The following is a 16,051-nucleotide window of genomic DNA, read 5'->3' as shown; positions in this document are numbered from 1 at the left end:
TTCGAGCGGGGAGGGCCGTCCCTCCTCCTCCTCCTCCTCTCGCTCCCTCCCTCCCCCTTTCCCTCGGCGCTAACGTCACCCCACCTTCCCGATCTCCAGGGCGACGGGCCCATCTGGGCGCGCGTCAGAGCCGCCCGTCTCTTGGCAACGGCTGGATGTCTCTCTCTCCCTTCTCATTCAGCCTCGCGCTTGATCGCGCGTCGCTCTGGCGTCAAAGTGACGTCAATGGGCCTGTCTCGGTTTTCGGAGGGGGCGGAGGGAGGGCTTCCCGCGTGCTCCTCTGGCTCCGGCACACACAGAGCGCGAGGGCGGCAGGGAGAGCAGCAGCAGCAGCAGCCTGGGAGCCTGGCAGGCAGGCAGGCAGGCAGGCGGGCGCGGAGCAGGAGGCGGCGACGGCGGCAGCAGTCAGCCCGCCAGCCAGCCCGCCTAGCGCAAGGTAGAGTCGGAGAGCGAGGCGCGCGGGGAGACGCTCGCAGCCGGCGCTGCGCTGACTCGGGGCGCAAGTTTTCCGAGGGGAATTTCCCGCGGCGCCTCCGCCGCGTGGCTTTTATGCTCCGTCCTCGGGGGCATTCCCGGGCTCCCCACAGTCTGGGAAGCCGAGTCTCTCTCTGCCTCCCGGGACGGCGGCTGCTTTGAGGGAAGCCCTTGCTGCAGCCCCATGGTAGCCTTTTAGTGGAGCGTTTCTGTATATTCGTATATAGGTATATAGTATAGATGACGGTCGTCTTGTGAATAGTCCAGGCGACGTTCCCAAGCTGCAAGACTCGCCAAGCCGTAGGGGATTTGCGCGGCGCTCGTCTTAACGCCCCCCAGTTCCCGTCCCATTCATTGTTAGTGAAACTTGAATGGATCGGGCGCAGAAGTTACTTTTTCAGATGATCCTGGAACGGGTTTCTTCCCTCATCCTAGACAGAATTTGCCCAGCACTTTTCTGCTACTTATTGCTAATTTTTTAAGCTGCAAAAGTACATTTCATTGCCTTTATTGTGTAGTCATCTTAGGCAAGCTTTGAAAGAGTCAGTTGCGCTTACTCCAAGTTGAAAAGTCCTCAGGACTAACTTCTGAAGTTTGAGGCAATTTGGTAGAGCCTCAGTGGGACAGATTTTATATATGTATATTATAATTCACTGAAAAATTCACTGGAACTTTATTTGTCGTCTTGCAGGTGCAGATTCCAGTCTCGGAAGAGGAAGGCTTATGTAGACATTTCTAAATAGCATTTGTCACTCACCAAAATCAAACCATGGTGATCATGTCAGATTATACAACTGTCCCCACCTCAAGCCACAGCCAGCAAAGGCCTCTTCGGGTCGGATTCTATGATATTGAGAGGACCTTGGGAAAAGGCAATTTTGCTGTAGTAAAACTGGCCAGACACAGAGTCACCAAAACGCAGGTGGGTGTGTTGATGTTTGCTGCCTTGATCTGTATAGAAAATGAACTGTAAAGAGCTGGTAGTATTCCTCTGTGGGGCTTTCTGTTTCCACAGATAAGGACTAAACTAGGTACATTAAGAGAAACTCCCTGGAGTAGACTGTATAATAGAATGTAGTTAAAATAGCAGCAGTTCAATTTGCACATTGAAATCACTTCAAAATTAATTTGGAAGTATTGGTGATTAGTGCTCTCTTCACTATTTTTGTTGACATAGTTAAAACAAACTGAAGACATGGTGTCTTAGTTGCTATTCCTAGGTAGTTGTCAGTTTTTGAAATAAGCTGTGTAGTGCAACTCCAGCTTACATTACCTTTCTAGAACTTTAGTGGGATATGTGATTTGGATCAAAACACTGAAAGCTTCGAAATTGTTTTATATAGAGAGAGAGAGATAGAGAGAGAGTTTAATTATATATGCTGAATTTCTAAGTCAACCTATGATCTATTTTCTTGAATCTGGACTAGACAATATATTATAAAACATGGAACATCGGGGGTGATTGCCATTTTAGTTAAATTCAGTGACTGGCACTTTGATTTCTAAGTGTAGCAGTCTTTAAGCATAGTTGAAGGAGTAAGTAAGTTGAATTTAGTGACACTTCTAAGTAAACATGTTTACAATCGTGCTGCATTCACTTTTACCTGTTTACAAGTCCTGTTGGTTCCAATGAAATGGATAGTCAATGAACGAGTCTTTGTGTTATTATTGCATTTGTTGATCCCCTAACTTTCTCAAATATGATTCGTTTTTCAAAACATTTTTTTATTTGTACTTGTATGTTGTGCAGTAGTATAAAACCATATTTTACAAGTGTTCTGGGTTTGTTTTCTTGAAACTATAGGTTGCAATAAAAATTATTGACAAAACACGGTTAGATTCAAGCAATTTGGAGAAAATCTATCGAGAGGTTCAGATTATGAAGCTTTTGAACCACCCCCACATTATCAAGCTGTATCAGGTAAGAGATAAGTTCTGATCACTACCTGGCTATTAGACTTATCCTTATGGCTTTGGCTGCTAATGATCTTAAAATGCACATGCTTCCAACAGGAAATGAATTAACATTACTTTTCTAAACAGTGCTGGAACAGAGTGACAAAGTATTTCATATCTAAATATTTAGGAAGGTTGTTATTTTGTTTTCAAAATCAATTCAAACAGTTATAAATTGTTCAAATGTGACTGTAAATCATTTGATGTGCTAGGTGTGCTGGGTAGGCATACATAACTAAAATCCCCTTGTGCTTTTACACGATGAAAATACTTCTCTGCTTATAGAATTTTCAAAACCACAATCAAACCTCTACTTACAGTGCTGATTATTTGAATTACCAGTTGAAATTGCGCTTTGTCTGAGTAAATGTGTTTAGGGTCAGGAAGTTTTCTTAAAATCTTGGTTTTAGGAACTTCAAAAGCCACAGTGAAATACTATGCAATTTGTTCTAGCTCAGTTGTATTTTCAGCACATGCATTCCTTAAAAAAAGAACAAAAACTGATGTACTCTGCATCTGGTGAGCAGAATTGAATTTACAAATGCTAAACATCTTATCTAATTAGTGTTTGGTGGAAGTTCCTCTTAATCATCTTAAAGAGCACCTTATGGATTTAAGAGGAAGGTGATGAGTGACTTTTTGTCTAAGGAAGAAGAAAATGTTAAACGTGGCTTAAGAATATAGCTGCTCTTAAGTTCAGTGTACAGTAACAATTGCCATAATATAAGATGCCTAGAAAATATCTTTGGGAAGATGAGCAAGGATAAGCTTCGCAAATATGAAAAGCAGAGCCAGTGAGAAACTTGTTTTGGTGGCAGTATTATTTTTAAAGTACACATATATGGCTCCAATATGAACTGCTGTAACACATATTTAGGTCTATTTGTCATCACTCTACCTACCTGACAGATAATTTTTATTTCCTTTCTATAAAATAGTCCAGGTCAAAATAATATTTCAGGCATTGAATATTGTTTAAATCCTCACATTGCTGAAATAGGCTACTCAGCTGAACCAGAAAAGTGTTTTTAGAAGCTGTTTTTGTGAGGAGGAGAGGATAGTATTTCTACCTACACGTCTTTTCTGTGTTCTTTTTTTGATGCACCCCTTTGGTGGAGGAGTCTGAGCTGCAGGAATTAGGTGAAATGCCAGTTTGGGGGTGGAAGGATAGTGTTGACTTAGTTTCAACAGCACTGTCTAATTTTAATCCAATTGGCCTCTTTCCCAGAACATTTTAAATGTCTTACTCTTTCCTGTCACTTCTTTCTGTGTATATATATTTAAAATTTATATTTTTCATTATGTTTATATGTGGGATGAGAGCGCCTTTCTCTGCCTTTGATAGTCAAACCTCATTGCAGAATCTTAAAAAATATAGTTTCTGAAAAGACACTGATGCTGTTTTGTGGTTCTTAATCCTTTTTTTGTAAGCCAGAATTTACTGAACCAGAAAGTACAGTTCTGTTTGGGAGAGCTGTCTTTGACGGATGTTTTATATTTATCATTTGATGCTGTAAAGCAGGAGAGGCAGTCTCGGGGAGCAACGTGTTAAATTTATTTTTTTGAAAGAATTTGAACCATATTTTAAAAAATGCTTTAGGTCATTTTAAACTTATTTTGCAGGCGGTAATGCCTTTTAGAAATAAATTGATACTGAAATTGCCATTCACACTTCAGTTTTGATGGATGTTGAGAAATAGCTGTGCACACAGAGGAAGCTGTTATGGATAGACAGGCACGTCTAGTAACTTACTGAGTGAATAAACCTACACAATACCAAGTGTGAATGGGGCGCTTGGATAGTTCTTGTTTGCTTTCTGTTCCACCTTCTGAATGTGTCGGTCACCTGCTTCCTAACAGTGAGATCATGAGTCCTCGCAACGGTCCTTAAATAACATGATACGCCTGTGTAGTTAATATACGTTAATGTAATAAATTATGGACATTGAAGGAAGAGGTGGATGCTATTGAAGTATCTCTGTATGGAAACAATATTAGGTTCATGCAGGGAAGCCTGGTCTTTTCGTTTAGCTCTTTTCTGTGGAGCAAATGCATTTGATATTCAAAGTATATTAAATATTTCAAAGGCCTGTATCTTTAATGCATTCTGGTTTTTTTCCCCCCTTCTCTCTTTCTCCTCTCCCTCTATACCCTTATTAGGTTATGGAGACAAAAGATATGCTTTACATTGTAACTGAATTTGCAAAAAATGGAGAAATGTTTGGTAAGTTCTTATCAAAGCATAGCAGTAGACACTTCCTTAGTAACTTGAATGTTGGGTGAGGAGCATACATCTTAGCATTCGGATAAATGTGGGCTTTGTTTATCTGTAGACTTCTACAGACATAGGATTATATGGGTTACACTCTACTTCAGATAACTGTGCTTTGAACAGACAAGTATTTGTCTGGTCTAGGCTGCAAAGCCTGATATAAATGAATTCCTTAATTAGCTGAAGTCCAAATAATGGGAATTTCTTTGTGGGCATGTTGTTTTATGAGGGTACAGAAGCTGAGGATTTCGATCCTAATGCTTAGATATCCAAAGTAAAGGTCACAACACTGAAGGAGGAAAGTCTAGTTGGGGGTCAAAGGAGAAGTTTGTCTGTGGCATTTAGTATTTGACCCTTTTGTCATTGTCTTTGGCAGATCACTTGACTTCCCATGGTCACCTGAGTGAGAGTGAAGCACGGAAGAAGTTCTGGCAGATCCTTTCAGCTGTAGAATATTGCCACAGTCATCATATAGTGCACAGAGATCTCAAAACGGAGAACCTGTTGTTAGACTCTAACATGAACATCAAGCTTGCAGGTGAGAATGGTTGCACAGATGATGTCACTAAAAAACTTAGTAGGGCTTCATGAAATCCTTGTATGAACAACTTCTTTGTGTGATGCTGCAATAGACTGAACCTTTGAAATTCTATGTTTATGAACCTGCTGAATGGATTATATATAATACTTAGCAAAGACGTATAGGTGCAATTTATTTATTTACTTGATTTATATAAGCTGCTCAGTGACATACTTTCTCTGAACAGCTCACAATAAATAAAAGAATAAAATCCAATATTGAAATACAAAAACAAAACAAATACATAGAAGTCCCTTGCAGTGCCCCTGCTTGCTTTAATTACAAGTGTATTTAAAAAAATATAAAGCAATATTTCATTCATCTTCCTCTACAGACTTTGGGTTTGGAAACTTCTACAAATCTGGAGAGCCTCTCTCTACGTGGTGTGGGAGCCCACCTTATGCAGCCCCTGAAGTCTTTGAAGGAAAGGAATATGAAGGTCCGCATCTTGATATATGGGTAGGTATTGCATTCTGTATTAGATTTCTGGTTGTGTATTAATTTTCCAAGATGGTGATGCTTGACAAACTTCGCTGACTGCATTTCAGGCATTCATGTATTGCACTGTTTTTATTTCTTGGCAGAGCCTTGGCGTTGTGCTTTATGTCCTTGTCTGTGGCTCTCTGCCATTTGATGGACCCAATCTGCCATCTTTAAGACAAAGGGTGCTTGAAGGACGATTCCGCATTCCCTACTTCATGTCACAAGGTGTGTTTACCAATCTTTCTGGCATTAGAAATCCACAATTCCTTTCCTGTTTTCTAGTTATTTGTCAGATTTTTAGGTTTTGAACCATATTTTCCAGATAAAAGCTTTTGTCTTGCATAATCCTGTTTTTGGTGTTTAGATGAACCCTTTAGATCTATGTTGATAGTGAAAACATACATTTCCCAGGTAGATTTTCTTTGACATGTACAAAGGCAAATCTGTGTAGAAGAGGATGACACTCTGGCTGTAGTGGCTTATATTTTATTTAATGAAAAGGGGCATATTAAAAATTATTTTAAATTCATTCAGTCATTAAAACTAGGACATTCTGTCAAAGACTGAAATATCGACAGTTTGCTACAGTTCCCCAATAACTTACATCTTGCTCATGCTGTGGAAAAAAGAACAAGTTAATTTTTCATCTTTTTCAGCATATAGACTCAAAAACAGCTTAAACTCTTTTGAGTGGTATGTGATACAATTGCAAAATAGCCATGAAGATAGATTTACCTTAGGTTATCAGACAGTTGTTTGGTGCTCTTTTATGAGTAAGGATAAAAAGTAGTGCCACTAGTTTAGCTTTCAGTGATGTGTCTTGCCTCTTAATATCTATATTCATGTTTCGGTTTTGTGTCTTGTCTTTCAACAGACTGTGAAACGCTGATTCGACGAATGCTGGTTGTAGATCCCACAAAACGCATCACAATTGCCCAAATAAAGCAGCACAAGTGGATGCAGGCAGACCCTTCCCTTCAGCAGCAGCAGTCTCTGTCATTCTCCATGCATAACTACAACTCTAACCTGGGTGACTACAATGAACAAGTCCTTGGGATCATGCATACTCTTGGGATTGATAGGCAGAGAACAGTTGAGGTGAGCCCTTAGCTACATGTTTGGCATCTGAGAAGCCCTTGTCCCTTATAAAATATTGGAATAGACATTGTGCTCTATAGGAATATGTTTCCCATTTAGATTTCAAATTTTGAAAATGGTGCCCCATGTTGTGGTGGTGCTAAAAAGTGGTGTGTTGCTTGGTAGAATTTCTTCCACGTTATCTGGAAACCAGGCAGGGTGCTTCTCAAATATGGCACTATAGGCACGAGACTGAATTATTAGGCTGCAGACATACCTCGCTGATAAGAGGGAAATATGGGACATATGAGACGTAACTTGAAAGCACACATGACCAAGGTTTTTTGTCTTCTGAGAATGGGCTTGCGTTGCTTCTGATAATGCACACATCCCAACCCCTCTATTTTAAATGCATCATTTTGTAGAATCCCTCTTGATTTCGGGGGCTCATTCTTCCAAGTAAACACGTCTTGACCTTCTGACCTTTAGCGAAGAGGTGGCACTCCCCTTTTGAACCAAGCAATCTATTAACAGCTGCCTTTCTCTCTCCTGTCTCCTCTAGTCTCTACAAAACAGCAGCTACAATCACTTCGCTGCAATTTATTACCTTCTCCTGGAGCGTCTCAAGGAGTACCGAAGCAATCAGTTGTCAAATCGCCCAGTAAGCAGCCGTCAGCAAAGGCCAAGGAGCTCAGACTTCAGCAACATTGAGGTAAGATGATGCGCTGTCCTTCATAAGGTCACACCAGTTCCTCTCTGTCCTTTTAAGAAGTATATATTCTGCTGCATATTCTGCTTCTGGGGCAGTAGCTTATATTTTGTGTGACCAAGAGTGGCATTTTCCTCACGTTTCTTTTTATGCCTGAGATCAAAGGACATTTTTCAGCAGGGGATAGGAAGCGGGTGGGGAGGAGGTCTCTTGTACCCGTCCTCAGTGTTGACAGGAAACGTGGCTTGCTTCAGGTTTAAAACCAAAATTCTGCAAGCACTCAGGAGGATGTAGAATGAATTATACAAGTGTAAAAACTATAGGCTGCAGGAAATCTCTGTCTGTGAAGCATTAAGCAGACGGGAGCTGCATCCTGTGCAATGTCCTAGCCTCTGTATTACTTGGAACTCTGTATGGATATGTATTTATTGAAGAGCAAATTAATTCATCCTTTCATATTGATCCATACCCGTGCAGCCTTTCAAGCTTAATGTATTTGTTCTAGTTACAAGAGCGGTTGGTAATGACTGTTCTCTCAATCCTTCTTTGGCTTCAGTTGCCTCAGGACAGCCTTGCCAGCGAGACCTTGAGATCATCTCTGTTCTACCAGCAGCCCCAGAATCTGATTCAGTCGCCCTTGCAGGCAGAAATGGATTGTGACATAAACAACCCATTACAGGTTGGTGCTGCTAGCGTCCTCACTTCATGTTTGATTGAAGGAAGTGTGCATGCCTGTGTGTGTGTGTGTGTGTGTGTGAGAGAGAGAGAGAGAGAGAGAGAGAGAGAGACCTGGGGGCAAAAAGGTCTAGGATGCATTTAAATAGCCACCCCACCCATCTTTTTATTTGTTTTGCACTCCCACGTTAAATTCATAAAACTGAATAAAAAATCCCTTGAAGGATATCATAGAGGCATAATACACAGGGTACCCAAGCAGCTATGATAATGAAGGGATCGTTGGGGAGAGGAATGTGGGGAAGAACCAAACAAGGGCACTCTATCACTTCCTGTATTTTTTGACCTTTCAGCCTATGTTCTTTCCCGTGGACCCGAACTTCAACAGTCTTTTTCGGAATCGCTCAATCTCTCCAAACAGCCTCCTGGAAACCACCATCAGTGAGGAGGTCAGGCAAGACAAAGAGCTGGAGGAGGAAATTAAAGCCTTCAACCCCATTCGCCTCCCCATCAACACAAGCCGAAGGCACACGCTGGCTGAAGTGACAACTCATTTTTATCAGTGTTCTCCACCATGTAAGTGTTTGCAAGAAGGGCAGACCGCAGGATATACATAGAGGGTAGAAGAGTGTTTCCTTTTTGTGCTTTAAACAACATGTTGACAGACACCAAAGTTTTTTTGTGCCTCTGTTTAGTGCATTTATTCACAGTAGGCTATTAAAAAAAATTGGCTTTGGAGCCAAACAGCCAAGTAACTCTCACAGGCCTATTCCAGAATGGGGCTTTTCCTTCCAGTGCACAATAAACATGTAATGGTTATTGGAAATCTGAACGACATTTATCCAAGCATGATCATCTTTGTAGAGAGAATTTCCTTTTTTAAGCATTGTAGCTGTGGTGTTTGTCAACATTTTGTCAAAATATGAGCCCCATAGCTGGGATTCCCATAGTTGGAAGATGGTGGTATGAGCACCATTGAGAATATATAATAACTCAGCAGCAGAGCTGTTGGTTCAATCCTGGAAGTCTGCAGGTAAAGCTGGGAGAGATTTGTGCTTGAAATCCTGGAGAGCAGCTGCCTGTCATTGTAGGCAATGCTACTTGACTCTGTATAAAGCCATTTCCGATTATTTTTCTTGAGACAAGCAAAACAGGCTCTTTCCCTAGCCATGCCCCCTTAAAACCTTTAAATTCCCTCTCTCTTCGTTCTCTGTTGCTCCCCAAAACAATAGAGCACTTCATGTAACCATTTAATTTAAAAGTGCAAGTCTGAACATCAGACCATAGTTTTTGTTAACTGTTTTATTTACTTTTTTATTCTTCCCTGTTCCCATTCCCTCCCCACCCTAGTTTCTTTGGAAATTGTGTGTTTTCACTCTTTGGTACCTATCTTCAGTGGCTATGGGGTGTGTTTTTGAAGCTTAGTGAACAGTTTGCATCTCTCGCTGCATTCCATGGCTTTTGGAAGCAGGATATTTTGCCTCTGACACGGAGTTCTAGCCAGCTATGCCAGCTTCTTGGCTGGTAGGTTGATGTTGCTTTTCAGGGAGGAGAGGGAAGAGATGGCAGGGAGGTCAGTGCAGTGCAAGCACACTGGCGGGTTAACCTCCCCAGCACATCCTTCTCCCTCCTGGTAAGCAACAGAACCTGCCATGATTTGTGTGCTACCTTTACTAAACACACACCACACAAACCCACAATAGTGTCAACACTGTTCCCGTACCTTCATCCTGTCCCCTGGGAAAGGCCATGTAAGCCCTAAAACCAAGATAACTATTGCAGCTGCACTTGATAGAGCAAGGATCCCCTATTGTATTATTACTTGCTTTAGCAATAAAATCACCCTACAAGACTACATTGCTGCTATAACTGGGATGGCAGGCCTGCCACGTACAAAGCCTTGTGAGTTTTATACTTGTTTGCATTGTGGTCTGAGGCTTCGGTTAATGGTAGATTTTCTTTGGGTGGGGAGATTAATCTTATTTCCAACACTCTTCTTTAACTTCCTGTATCCATTTTGCAGGCGGTCTCTTCCAACCCATCTGCTTCTTTTTGTAGGTATAGTCATTTCCTCTTCCGCAAGCCCTACGGAAGGAACCAGTTCTGACAGCTGCCTCACTTCATCAGCAAATGATGGCTCTGTGGCTTTGAGCAACTGTTTGGAAGATCAGATGATGCTTGGTCACCCAGCGACAGCCAGAGTTACATCATCATTTCCGACTTCCCATTCGGACACACCAGTATTGCAGGCTCAGGGCTGTCTGGGTGGTGCTTCTCTGTTGCCGGTCAGCTTCCAGGAAGGAAGGAGGGCATCTGATACCTCACTAACTCAAGGTAATTATTTCCTTGCTATGTAAGCAATACCAGTCCATAAGCACACACAGTAGATACATCAAGTATTCACTTTTTGTAGTTCTGTAATCAATATGCCAGACTCCTGCTTTCATCATAAGATTAGCACAGACCATCTGCACACATTTTATTTGCTCATCCCATGAAATAACCTGAAAATGCAACAGTGCAGTTTATAAGATATGGAAGTTGGGAAAAGAGGAGCTGCTTGGCAGATAAAATTGGGTTCTATTTGTCTTCTGTGGCTCTTGTACGAGGTTCCTGATTGGTGGGGAAATGAGCTGCAGCAGGTCTGTAGTAGCTGCAAGTAATGTGTGTGTCCAAAGACAATGTCAACATGTCATGCTGGTAGATTTATAACTCTCCTTCTTCTTCTTTGCTTTATAGGCTTGAAGGCGTTTAGACAGCAGCTACGGAAGAATGCTAGAGCCAAAGGTTTTCTGGGACTGAATAAAATCAAAGGGCTCGCTCGCCAGGTGTGCCAGTCCTCATCTGCTCGGGTAGCACGGAACGGCACGAGTCCTTTCCAGCATTCTCAGCAGAGTGCCTGCGTATACAGCAGCGGGGGAAATGGTGGCAGTGGCGTAAGCAGCAGAGAGAGCAGGAACCTCCTTGAAGAGGTGCTTCAGCAGCAGAGGTGAGAGAGCAGCACACTGGCTATTGTAACAGTAGCTTAGTATATCATGACCTTGCCTTCACATTGAAAACAGACGAGCTGTTTATTTTCCACATCGCTTTTGGGACATGATGTGTGATCTGATGCTAGCATCGCTAGCTCCACTTAAAGCATCAGTTTGCAATATAGGGTGCTCAGGTTTAAACATAAATGGGTTGCTTAAATGGGTTGCTCAGGTTTAAACATAAATGGGTGGGCTTAGGTTAGCCAGGGCTAACTGAAGCCCACTGCTTTCAATGGGCTTATTATTATTGTTATTGGGGGTGGGAGGAATTCCAGCTGTTGTCATAAGATTCGTTCTTAGTATTTTCAGGCATGGAAGGATTCTTTTTAGCATCTTACATTGCTTCTGCATCACACAGAGTCCTGCGCAGACATCCAAACTGTGTGCATAGTGGGGATGCAAATCACACCAGCCCCACCCCAGGTCATCCTCTTATGTACAGGGGCTATGTAGAGCCTAGTATCCACATAAGCTCAGACCACACTGAACTGTGCCTCTTGATTTTCAGATCTCCGGGTGGTGTGGGTAGGATCTGTGCATGCTGGGTTGTACACACATAGCTAAACTTGCAAACAGCATTTTGGGTGAGGCAAGCACACCACGGAGGATGGGATGGGCTAAGCTGGCAAGATCCCCATTTCCCACCACACACATAGAGATGGAATGTCTGTGTAGGGCCGCAACCCACAAGGGAGACTCTGTACCAATGGCTTAGTCATGCAGAAGAATGTTTCCCCCCCACCAAATCCGCTGTCATGACTTGCAAAGACAAATGCTTCTAATGCCAAGGTGTGAGGGACAGAGGCTGTAATGTGAGAACAACCCCAAGGAAGCATATTAAAAATGGATAACTTCTCCACTCTCTTCTTTCTTGTATCCAGAATGCTCCAGTTACAACATCACCAGCCAGCCTGTCACCAACCTTCTCAGGTGTCCCAGTCGCACACCATCCTCATGCCTGACACTACAGGAAGCAAAGCATCCAGTTCCTTCCCCCTTTCCGAACTGCAGAGCGAGAACTCATTAGAGTTTGCCTTCCGCAACACCCAGTTTCTCCAGCCTCACCTGTTTGGAGTCAGTGTTTCTCCAGTAACTTCAGCTGCTCACCTCCTAGACACCCACCTGCACATCAGTAGCAATGTCTCCCCCATCGCCTCCATGTTTTCTCAGCAGAATGGCTTTGCTGTGCAACCTCCGAGCTATGATGCAGTTACTTTGCAGCATGGGGACTTTGAAATGGAGGACCTTACATCCACCCAGATGGGGAAGTTCGTCTTAGTCAAATAAGATTCCCCTCCCCCCTTCCTGCTCTCCAGTTCTTGTGATTCACACATCTCTCTTTTGGAAGAGTGTGCTGCTCTCGCTACGATCTGCAGATGGGTGATTTTTATTATTTTTTTGCAACAGTAAAAACTCAGAAGCAATAACCTGTTTGAAATATGTGAAGAGGCCATTTGGCTTAGTAAAGCCCCGAACTTTATAGAACTAAAAGAAAAAAGCAATACTTGCGTCTTTTGGCTTCAACTGTACTTGCACTGAACAAATGTAACCAGAAACTGAAAGGAGAGAAAAAAACACTTTTTTGTTTTTGGAAGAAAAGAATGACAGGGAAGTGGGGGTGGGGTGGGGAGGGCACAGGAGAACACTTTTCTGGTACTGTATTAAAGTCAGGCCAATACAGCTCTGCTGTTATGCAAGACTTTGACGGCTGTCAATGGTTGTGGTGTAGCAGGGGAAGGCTTTTCAAAGAAGGGACCAGAGCCACCCTATTCACAATATTTGTTTATGGATTTGTGAAGACGATAATTACCTCTTTTCTTAAAGACGACAAGCAAGAAAAAAACGCCACCCACAAACATAAACACAGATGCTTTTGTGTCACATTAATCGTTGATAGGGGAATAATGACAAAATTATTACGCATTATTTGTTTTTATACTCTTGTTAAAGGAACCAATACCTCTCTTTACTTTATATTCTCCCTTACTCAAAGGTTTATACCTTAAGAGGAAACTGTGAACTTTTCTGCTTAGTCTCTCACTTGTAGCAGCTAAGGGTAGTTTGTATTCATTAGAAGCAATTAATTTGTCCTCTGGCGGTTCTGTTACCAGACTACAAATTGTGTTCCTGCCTTTCTCTCTTCCGGTGGTGGTGAGGTTCAACAGTAGGAAAATGTCTGTGCATCAATGAGGAGATGCCCATGGAATACCGCAGAGGTGATGGGAGCAGAATTGCTAAGAGGTGCTTGGATGGGAAGGCTTTCTTTTTAAATTCTTCTTTTACCTCCCTTACCTCTGCCACCCCTTGAAAAGCACTATCAAATGCTTTGAGGTTGCCTATGGGATGTCTCTCAGTGCTGCACACAACTAATGCCGCTGCTAATAAGATTTTTATGCATTTCATTATCAGGGTCCAAACTGAACCGTCTCGTTGGGGAAACGTGCAATATTCAAAAGGTTGTGACAATTATACTGACAGTCAAAAGGAAATAGGATAGCACAACTTGATACTCTTCGTAAACAGTCGTTTTTTGAACAAACTAGTTTAAGTGAGATGAACAGCACAACTTCTGGGTTTTGTTGTTTTGTATACTAATAGACGAGAGGGTTGTTGTTTTTATTTTAGGCATTTTTATTTGCGGTTTTAATATTCTGTGTGTGTGCGTGCACACATATAGGACTCAGAAGACAATATACACTACTTGGCTTTTGAAATAAGCTTTTTGGAGTTCCCTGGCATTTGCTTCCTCTGACCAGAGAATGGCTTTTGTTGATACCAGTGGAAGCCTGGCAATGGATGTCACAGGGAGCAGGGAGACCACAGCGGGTCTTCCTTTGACCTAATACATAGTTGGTGGGGTAAAGAGTGTGGGAGATCAATTTTCAGTAGCAGGTGAGCAAGCTTGGCCAAAATTACCATTCAAATGTCTAAAAACAGCTTCATTCTGTCTAACACTTTTAAGGACCCATCTCTAAATGTAACACAGGGGTGCCTTCAAGTTATTACTACTGCTTCTTGCAACCTGCAGTGTTATATATGTAAAAAAAGAAAAAGGAAAAAAAGCTATTTTTTTAAATAAATAAGCCAAAGACTGACTGTCTGTGGTGGTAGTGAGGAGGGAGATAAAGTTGTATAAATCTACCTGTGGTTTTCAACCTCTTTATCTGTGTACAGTATCTATATTGACGTGTCTTCAGTTTGCTGCTGCTGCTTTGTGTTCTGGAATCTCCAAGGTGAAGGGAAATAACTCCGTACAACCTTCTCTCTGACTGGTGCCTTTCGGCAGAGAAAATACCAGACTCATGCTAACTTGCAAGGCGTGTGGTGGTTTGTAGGAGTGGCTACAAGGAGTGGGAGCAAGATCCGTCACAAAGCAGCAACGTTGCCTTCATTTTCGTAAAACGGTAGCAACATGTTCTTTTATGAACTGCATTCCCCACCCCAACCATTTCTGTCTTTTTACTTTATTTTCTACCATAGATCAAGAGGCCACAAAAAACAACTTTTTGTTCTAAGCAATGACAAGCACTTTACTTCTTGAGCCCCCCCCCCAATTGCTATAGAAAATGCTTTGAAACTATTCTGAAGTAGAAAAAGGTCATTTTCAACATTTCAGGGTTTGTGTCTCCTTTCCCGCCCCCTTGTAGTGTTCTTGACAGTACTGTTTTGCAGACTGCAATGCAATAGATTATTTAAATACACTATGTGATTGGTTTAATTAAGATGTATAGTTTTATTTTTTATCATGATGAGATCATTTTGTTTCTTATGTTAAAGAGATGTACACCAAAATGATTAGTTGTGTTTTATTTAATATTTAAATAAACAGTTGTTGAAATAATCTGCCTTGCAATCCTTTTTTTTTAAAAAAAGTGTGTGTGTGTGTTTTTTTTTTTTTTAAAGATACATCTATTTGGGTTTCCCTTACAGCTGATCTTTTTGTAAAGTCTTTTATTTCCATGGAAAACAGAAGGGCTCCTCAGATGTTTTCCACCCCCACACAAATATTACAGTGTTTCCTGATCTGGTGTCCTCCAGAGTGTTTTGGATTACAGCTTCCAAAACTCTATGCTAGCTGAGGCTGATGGGAGTTGTAGTCCAAAACATCTGAAAGGCGCTAGGTTGGGAAAGGCTGGTATACGGAATACATGGAAAAGGAAACAGAGCCATGTTCCCTGGTCCTATCCCCAGTCTCCACACAGTCACTGGAACGTATACAAGGTCTTTCTTTTGTGTACAATTCTATCCTCTTGAGCGCAAGCAACTAAAATTCATCTGGCACTAACAAATTTATTATGGCTTAACATTTTATGGATTTTGGGGGTCTTCATAGGGTTGCCAACTTTTGATATTAAAAATACTCATCTGCTGCTCTCCTAGGACCTTACGTGGAGCTAGTTTCACCAAGAACACCTAGAAGGTTAGGGGAGAAATTTGCAGAAACATAATGAGTCGAGATGAAAATTATATAAAGTCTGTGTCTGTGTGAAACTCAGTATAACAAAACACACCAGGTGATGCACTGGATCAAGTATAGTAATCAGTCAGTCTCTCTCTTCCTCCTACTATTGTATATAGTTAGTATTAACGTCCAAATAAAAGGAATTATGATGCAGAAATGTCATAAAATTATATTCAGTATGGATTTCTAAAAATGGGGCAATAACTGTCACCTAATAAATTCCATAGGAAGGCCGCATAAATGCCAAATGACTTGTGATTAAATCAGTAGCACGTTAACACACAAGAAATCCACAGCCAATATATGTAGAAGTACAAATTAAGCATTGTAA

General features: G+C 41.7%; 1 protein-coding gene across 2 annotated transcripts; it reads left to right on the top strand.

Annotated features, from left to right (window-relative positions):
* The first annotated feature begins 284 nt into the window (after positions 1-284).
* SIK1 (salt inducible kinase 1) lies at positions 285-15,099 on the top strand. Of its 2 annotated transcripts, none has more exons than XM_081858585.1 (14): positions 285-436; positions 1,166-1,396; positions 2,279-2,395; positions 4,591-4,654; positions 5,079-5,240; positions 5,617-5,741; positions 5,867-5,990; positions 6,640-6,863; positions 7,405-7,554; positions 8,108-8,230; positions 8,580-8,802; positions 10,285-10,560; positions 10,966-11,215; positions 12,140-15,099. In XM_081858585.1, the coding sequence occupies exons 2-14, from the start codon at positions 1,244-1,246 to the stop codon at positions 12,543-12,545; spliced, it is 2,397 nt and encodes a 798-aa protein (XP_081714711.1). In that variant the 5' UTR covers positions 285-436; positions 1,166-1,243; the 3' UTR covers positions 12,546-15,099. The 2 variants fall into 2 exon arrangements, with proteins under 2 accessions (XP_081714711.1, XP_081714712.1); XM_081858586.1 differs by lacking the exon at positions 285-436 and adding an exon at positions 544-661.
* The last annotated feature ends 952 nt before the right edge of the window (positions 15,100-16,051 follow it).

Source organism: Podarcis erhardii (genome assembly GCF_964252035.2).
Source record: "Podarcis erhardii genome assembly, chromosome: 4".
NCBI lineage: Eukaryota > Metazoa > Chordata > Lepidosauria > Squamata > Lacertidae > Podarcis > Podarcis erhardii.
This window is presented reverse-complemented; position numbering and strand designations above follow the sequence as displayed.